At 43.6% G+C, this 7,500-nt stretch overlaps 1 protein-coding gene across 1 annotated transcript in view; it reads right to left on the bottom strand.

Annotated features, from left to right (window-relative positions):
* The window catches only part of prkcaa (protein kinase C, alpha, a), a 131,940-nt gene that overhangs the window by 49,205 nt on the left and 75,235 nt on the right, over positions 1-7,500 (bottom strand). The window contains exons 4-5 of the mRNA XM_083693817.1: positions 2,827-2,938; positions 1,372-1,500 (exon numbers count right to left, since the gene is read on the bottom strand). Coding sequence (XP_083549943.1) covers positions 1,372-1,500; positions 2,827-2,938 — 241 coding nt within the window. The remainder of the gene's footprint in view (positions 1-1,371; positions 1,501-2,826; positions 2,939-7,500) is intronic.

Raw genomic sequence — 7,500 nt, 5'->3', positions numbered from 1 at the left:
GTGTGGTGACAGTTTCTCACAACAAAACGGTCCAGAAATTCTCCCATTTAAAAAAAGACGTTGTTACATCTTGCTCAGTCTGAGGCAATATTGATCATCAATGCGAGATATCCTTCACAGCTTGATGCAATGCTGCAGAGTACCCCCATCAATAACACGGACAAGGACACACTCCTGTTAAGTTAATGAACCAAATATGTGATTTTATAAACTGGGTTAACTATCCCTTTAATTCTATCACCTTAAATCCCTTTAATGCTGTACACTTACTGCCTGACTATAAATCTGCACCGTGACAGCGTTCTCATGCTATGACAATCCTAATAGGTTAATCTAGATGCCACAGGACTCCAATTTACTTTCTAAAACAGACTCATTTACCCAGATAACTTCAAATAACTCATTATTGCAAGAAAAAAACAGTTCATAGGACTCATGAGGAGAGGGGTTGTGATTCTTTTAATCGAAAAATAAACATCAAAGAGGGACCCCCTACCTCTGGCTAAACCCCCCCACACAGACAGACACACCGCTGAGACAGTGGATCTGGGTTTAACACGCACACACACGCACATGCACACACACACACACACACACACATGCACACACACACGCACACAGTTTAAAACTACCCCACTGCGTGGGTGGTGAGCTGTGTTTGGGTCGTGTCTATGCATGCACTGATCTACTGTGAGACACATTATTGATCTGTGTACCGTAAGGGAACGGACCTGAGCGTATACGGTATGTGTACAGTGTGAACCTATCTTACAGAGTCATTCACATTGTGTCTTTTACATGCGTCTCTCCCGCTCCCCCTAACAGGCAGAAGGAGACTGAGAGTGACTGCCAGCCATTGCTAGGGCGTACAGTATTGACCCGAAGTGCAACGGTGTGGAAATCAATTTAGGACACATGCAAGCACCCGCATGCTTGTGCTCGCATACGCATCACACGCATGCACGCACACAGAGAGAGAGAGAGAGAGAGAGAGAGAGAGGGAGGGAGAGAGAGAGAGAGATCGTGAGAGAGAGAGAGAGAGAGAGAGAGAGACAGGAATCAGCCATGAAGCCCCCATGGTGAGGACAGATCCATGCTGTGAGTGATGGTTAAAGGTGGGCTGGAAGCTGACAGATTAAGTGGTACTGATTGTGAAAAGGCAGCACTCAAGGGAACGTTAGGAAGCCATTTCACTATCCCCCCCCCCCCCCCGTTAGGTTTAATGGCAGACTGAACCAGAGGTTGTTGGTCCAAGCCCCACTGGGGTTACACCTGATTGCATCTATGTTAATAATAATAATAATAATAATAATAATAGTATTAGATTCAATCATATGGGTGTGTAAGAGATGGAACAGTCCAGAGTCCTACCTGTAACATGCAGCTTCTCCCCGTTGACCTCACACTTCAGGTAGAGGCGGCCCCTCCTCTCTGTGTAGTCAGTTCCACACAGGCTGGGCACATTCATCACACACTGGTTGTGCACGTTCATTTCGCAGGCTGGAGACACACACGCACACGCACGCACGCACACACACACACACACACACACACACACACACACACACACACACACACACACACACACACACACACACACACACACACACACACACACACACACACACACACACACACACAGTGGGAGAGGAAAAAAAGAGACAAGTCAGAAAGAGAAGAGATGAAAGATTTTTTTTTTTAAATCAAAACTGATATGCTTCTTTAGGGCCTAGAGTTTTTCTTGACTTTGTGTTTTGACAAGGAAACAGTATGTCTCTATCTACACACTAACACATTGTGGACATTGTCGAGAAAATAATTGATATTACAAAACTGCTTTCGTTCTCAAAATAGCAACCAACCTTTTTATATATGTGAAATCCACCCCCCCGCGTGCTTACACAGTACCATATTGTACCCCCACGTGTTCCAGGAATGGACCTCAGCAATTAAAAATAATAACATCATAATCTCATTGTTGTCTGATTTGGAGAGCAGCCAACTAGCCGGCATCTGCCAGCATAATATTATTATTATTATTATTATTGATAATAATAATAATAGTAATTCCCCATCCGTAACATAAGCTTCATAAGATGAACGTAAGTCAGAAGACTGAGGGAATGTTACGAACACAGACACGCCGAAGAGCAGCTTTGATAATGTATATTTAAAGACCGTGTGTATGTGTTGTTTTGGAAGGGAATACAGAAGGCACATGTTTTAAATTAGGGAGATAATAAGAGGCTAATTTTACATAACTGGATATTGGAACACAACCAACGCGTCCCTCTGTGTGCTGGCCAGAGTATGTTCCTTTTAGATCCTCCTCTCCAGCACTGTTACAGTAGAGACTAGAAGAGCTCAGCTTGGTTCAGCTCTGTTAGTCATAGTGTGACTAGCAGGGGAGGCTGGTGGAGGTAGAAATCGGAGGACGGGCTCATTGTACTGTATGGAACGGAATGAGGAATGGTAACGGTATCGTGTGGTTGATACCGTTCCTCATTCCATGCCATGCATTACAATGAGCCTGGCCTCCGATTTCTACCTCCACCAGCCTCCCATGCTAGGATAGTAAATATAAATATATGACAATTAACTGACGCTTTAATCCAAAGGGACTTACAGTGCGGCGAGAGCATACATTTTTCAGTATATATGGTCCCAGTGGGAATCAAACCCACAACCTAAGCATTGTTAGCGCCGTGCTCTACCGACTGAGCCACAGAGAATCATACAGAACCATAGAGAACCATAGAGAATCATACAGAACCATAGAGAACCATACAGAACCATAGAGAACCATAGTATTAGTAATGTACTCACTGTCACATTTCATCCCCTGGTGGATAAGACCATAGAGGAGAGAGCCACAGTGGTCGCAGAACGTAGGGCTGCCATAGGTGTGGATCTTGAACTTGTGCTTGGTTCTGGGGTCCTACAGAGAGAAAAAATGACATGGGACATTAGTGAAGCGTGACAACGCTTCCTATGTTTTACAGGATATTAAAAACATCCAGCAGCTGTGGAGGAAATTACATTTTGTGCCAAAGCTTACTCTGTCTAATCAAAGCATGTTTCACATCAATGGCTTCCACCTAAAAAAGGTATTTTCATGAGGGAGAGAAAAAGAATTGAATTGATTCAACTGGGAAAGCCATGGACACAATTACACACTTCAGAACCGTTTAATACTTCTCAGGGTGAACCCATGGAAGTACAAATGAGAAAACGAGAGAAAAAGAAAAACGGTAAAAAAAACTTTCCATAGAGCAACGGTCAACGTTTATTATTCTCTTCAACACACAACACTGTAGAACTGTCTGAAACATTTGTTGTTGTTGTTGTTGTTGTTGTTATTGTCAAATGTACAGCCCGCTGGCAAGAAACCCAACAATGATCGATGATTGTATTGTACTTTCATTGCAATCCCAAGACCAACTGTGTTCTTTAACCACCCCTGTTTAAAGGGCCAATGCTCACAGACAAACGTTCAAGCGGCCGTCCAATCAATCCACTTCCGCCACACTTGAGGCGGAACATCAATGTCTAGGACAATCACCGTACTTTGATTGTCTCATCTAAAATCGAAATAGCCGGAACAAATATCCTAGTAGTCTTGTAGAAAACACCAGGTGTTTACCTAGAAATTACATGGTAGAATTCTACTCAACACAATAACAACTCAAAATACTGAGGGATTCATTATAACTAGCACCAGTATGCACCATTTGATAACAGGAGCTGTAGTTACCAGTTGCACCAGATGAATACCAGCGGGGACAGAACCACAAAATAAAGTGCTACCCAACGTTGTAGGCTTGGTAATCTTAGTAAAAAAAGATTACAAAATAAAATGAACTCAACCATACGTACTGATAAGCTAAATTCTTACTGGACGAGATGTACATTTGCCGCTCAGTAATAGATCTGTCTGAAAACACAGAGGCAGGCGGCAGCACACCAGGGCCTTCATGTATCATTACCTTGTTAATACACAACCACTATCCTCTAGGCAGTGCCGCGGCTGCTCCATTTCAAATCATTCAATCGCTGTGAATTATACATGAAGAGCATTCGGTTTTAATGGAAACTCTCAGGGAAATACAGAATATCCCATCAGTGCTTTTCAAATGGAGTAACTGTGAGGAACTGTGAGGCTGACTTGCGTATGTGTAGAAGAAAACACAGAGGGGAGGGAAAACACACCCAGAATAAGAGTAGAATAAAATGAAGTAGAATAGAATGAAGTAGAATAGAATGTAGAATGTACTGTACTTTAGGGGACGCTACTTAGAGACACTGCCATAATTCACCAGAGTGTTTGTGTTGTGTTATACTGTACGGGTTCGTGCCCTTTAAGACTTGGTCGCAGTTGTGACGCAGGTGGTCACACATCTCTTTATGCGCCTGTTGGTTTTGACTGGGGGGGGTTGATGCTAGTTGTGCTAGGAGAAAATAAACTCAACGCATTTGGGCTTTTCACCGCAAACAAGTCTCTGGTTCCTTTGTCCCCTTCGACTCCTACAGTACTAGGATATAATAACGTTGAATATACGCAGAAGAACGCAGTAGAGTAGAGTAGAATCGAATCGAATAGAATCGAGGTGAATAGAGTAGAATAGATTAGAACATAACAACGTATAATAAAGTACAATAGAGTAGAATAGAATCAACTCCACCAGACTAGACTAGAATAGAATGGCATATCAAATAATAGAATAGAATGTATTAAAATAGAATTCTAATGGAATAGAATAGAATCCTTGCTTGACTTATCTCTTCCTCACACACGTTGTTCATACGGTAATACTACACCAGCCGACTGTACTGTCGATTAGTGGGGGCGGAGCGTGGTGGAGAGAGCATGGGATGCTAGCTGGTGTTGTACAGTATCACCTCAAGTACAGTAGGAACAGCTAAGCTAGTGTGTTAGTCTTTGTACTGTAATCTCCAAATGTGGCAACGCATTTGCATAGCAGGCTGGTAACACACCCTGTTTAGACTGTGAGTCTTTACGAGATTCGTCACGTCACCGGTGGTCCTTGTTCCCCTCTTGAGTTTGGATAGTCAAATCACAGCCATTATCGTAATGACTCCATTTTACTGTGCATGCGCACAGAGAAGGAAGTGGATTGGAAGATGAGAAGATTCCCAACGGGAGCGTAAAGCCGAGAGGCTTCCAAAGGCCAGTTTATCTGGGAAAATCTATAACTCTCATAAAACCGCAGTGGAGTACAGTTGAAAAGAGAGTATTGACGTAAAGTCGTACGAGATTTTCAAAAGGGATCGTCAATCAATGCTAATATGAAGTCTTCAAAGGGAAGATTGAAGAGGCCAAGCGATGTTGCTGTAGTGGAAAGAAAGATTGGGCAAGTTGATGATGAGGTGAAGACTCCCTCAGCGCCTCTGTTCACACCACCTACCACTTCTCCAACTCATCAAACCAATCACACAGAATCGGCCTGTTTACAGTAGACTGGAAAACGTTGTTTTTACTGTATAACCTGGCTGTTTTCCTTTGTTTACAGGTGGAAACAACAGCAGATATACCCACTCACTGTTGATCCACTGATAACCACTTCATTTTTCTAAGCAAACAGGTGTTCGCACCAACTCAACCTTGAGCAAATATGTATAGTCGTGAGTAAAGTATAATTCCTTTCCCTAAGATAAATATTGGGAAACTCTCATGTAATCTTGTGGTATCTCTGTGTTAAATTTCTACTGTAAATATCCAGTGCTGGATAGCAGTGATACATTTCCAACGCAGGGGAGGCTGGTGGAGGTAAATCGAAAAGGAAATTGGAGGATGGGCTCATTGGAATGCCAGCAGCCACACCACCCTGCCTCCTCTGCTGGCTCGTCTGGGAAGCTAAGCAGGTTATACCTTGGCCAATCCTTGGATGGGGGTACCAAAACAGGCTGCTGGAAGTGGTGTTGGTGGACCAGTAGGTGGCACTCCTCTCTCTGGTCTAATAGACCGTAATGCCCCAGGGCAGTGAATGGGGTACTGCCTCGCAGAGGATGCTGTCCTTCGGGTGAGATGCTAAACCAAGGTCTCACTCCCAAGTCGTTGAAGAACCCCAAAAAGTCAATACCAAGCAGTGTGTGCATTCAAAATGTGACGACTGTTGCTCTTGTGAGATATTTGGGGAGAAGCTGAGCATGCATCCTGATGCAACTCATTGTAAACCCACATCATACTACAGTAAGCAGTACTCAGCTGGGGAGGTACAGTACTGGAAGACGATTGGCTACCTCGACTACGCATCACCCATCATTGAATCATCAATTGAACTGTAAATTATTCACAGCACTCAAATGTGTGTGTGCACACAGTATGTGTGTGTGTAGAATCTAGGGCTGACTCACACGCGTTCATATTTCATATATATTTCTATCATTCATGTCCGCCCATGCTTCATTGATATAGTGATCTCTGTCCCTGGACTGTGAATTGGAAGGCTGCCAGACACTGAAGTAGCCGACCACAGCACTTTCCTGAGTTCTCTCAATGTGTGCCGTAAGCCTCTCCCAGAGAGTTGAATCCTTTTAAGGGGGATTTGCATTGAGTACTGTAGCCTACATTACCCAGGGTAGCCTCTCTTTGAAGTGCAACACCTGGCTGTATTTAACACTGACAATCTCTCGGGAAGGTCTTACTTTCACCCTTTTCCAGGAAAGTAGGGGTCCCTAGGAGAACTCCTTTTGAACAATGCTCAGGGAAAGTACGAGCAGCTACTAACATCTTTGAAGTGTCAACCCTCACACGAAGTTGCCCCTCTATACCTGGGTAGTAACTCAGTAATAACTCAGTAATAACAGTGTAGTAACTACTCAACTACCTGAAACATGTAACATGTAGTAACAACATGTAATTACAGCTTTATTAGGTATATGGGCAAACTGCGTAATATGATATGATGACTGATGTATAGATGATTCACTTACTTTAGACAAATGTACTTGTTGTAAGTCGCTTTGGATAAAGGCGTCTGTTAAACGTAAAAAAACCGTAAATGTAAATATGTCTAAGTTTTAACTCTAAGTTGTATATAAACTACACGTTTTACCATGTGACAGCGCTGCAGGGTTGGGAAGGCACCGTGTAACAGGGCCAGGATAACAGAGTAACTGAGAGGAAGCCTTGCAGTTAGTCAGGCTGGCTCAGGGTGTGATAGAGTGCTCTGTGAGCAGGGAACATATGATCAATGCTGTCGTTTGTCAGCATGACACTTGGCCCTCAGAGACTCGTCTGTGTCATCACACACACACACGCACACACACACACACACACACACAGAAACACACACGCACGCGCACACACACACACACACACACACACACAGAAACGCACACACACACACACACACACAAACGTACACACACACACACACACACACACACACGCACACCCTTCAAGGGGTCAGCGGCACCTTAACGATCGCTGTCAAATCGCTTCCCTTTCCCCATTCTCATCCTACTCCATCAGGGCTA

The sequence above is a fragment of the Argentina silus genome (assembly GCF_951799395.1).
Source record: "Argentina silus genome assembly, chromosome: 22".
Lineage (NCBI taxonomy): Eukaryota > Metazoa > Chordata > Actinopteri > Argentiniformes > Argentinidae > Argentina > Argentina silus.
The sequence above is the reverse complement of the archived record's forward strand: the minus strand, read 5'-3'. Positions and strand labels throughout refer to the sequence as shown.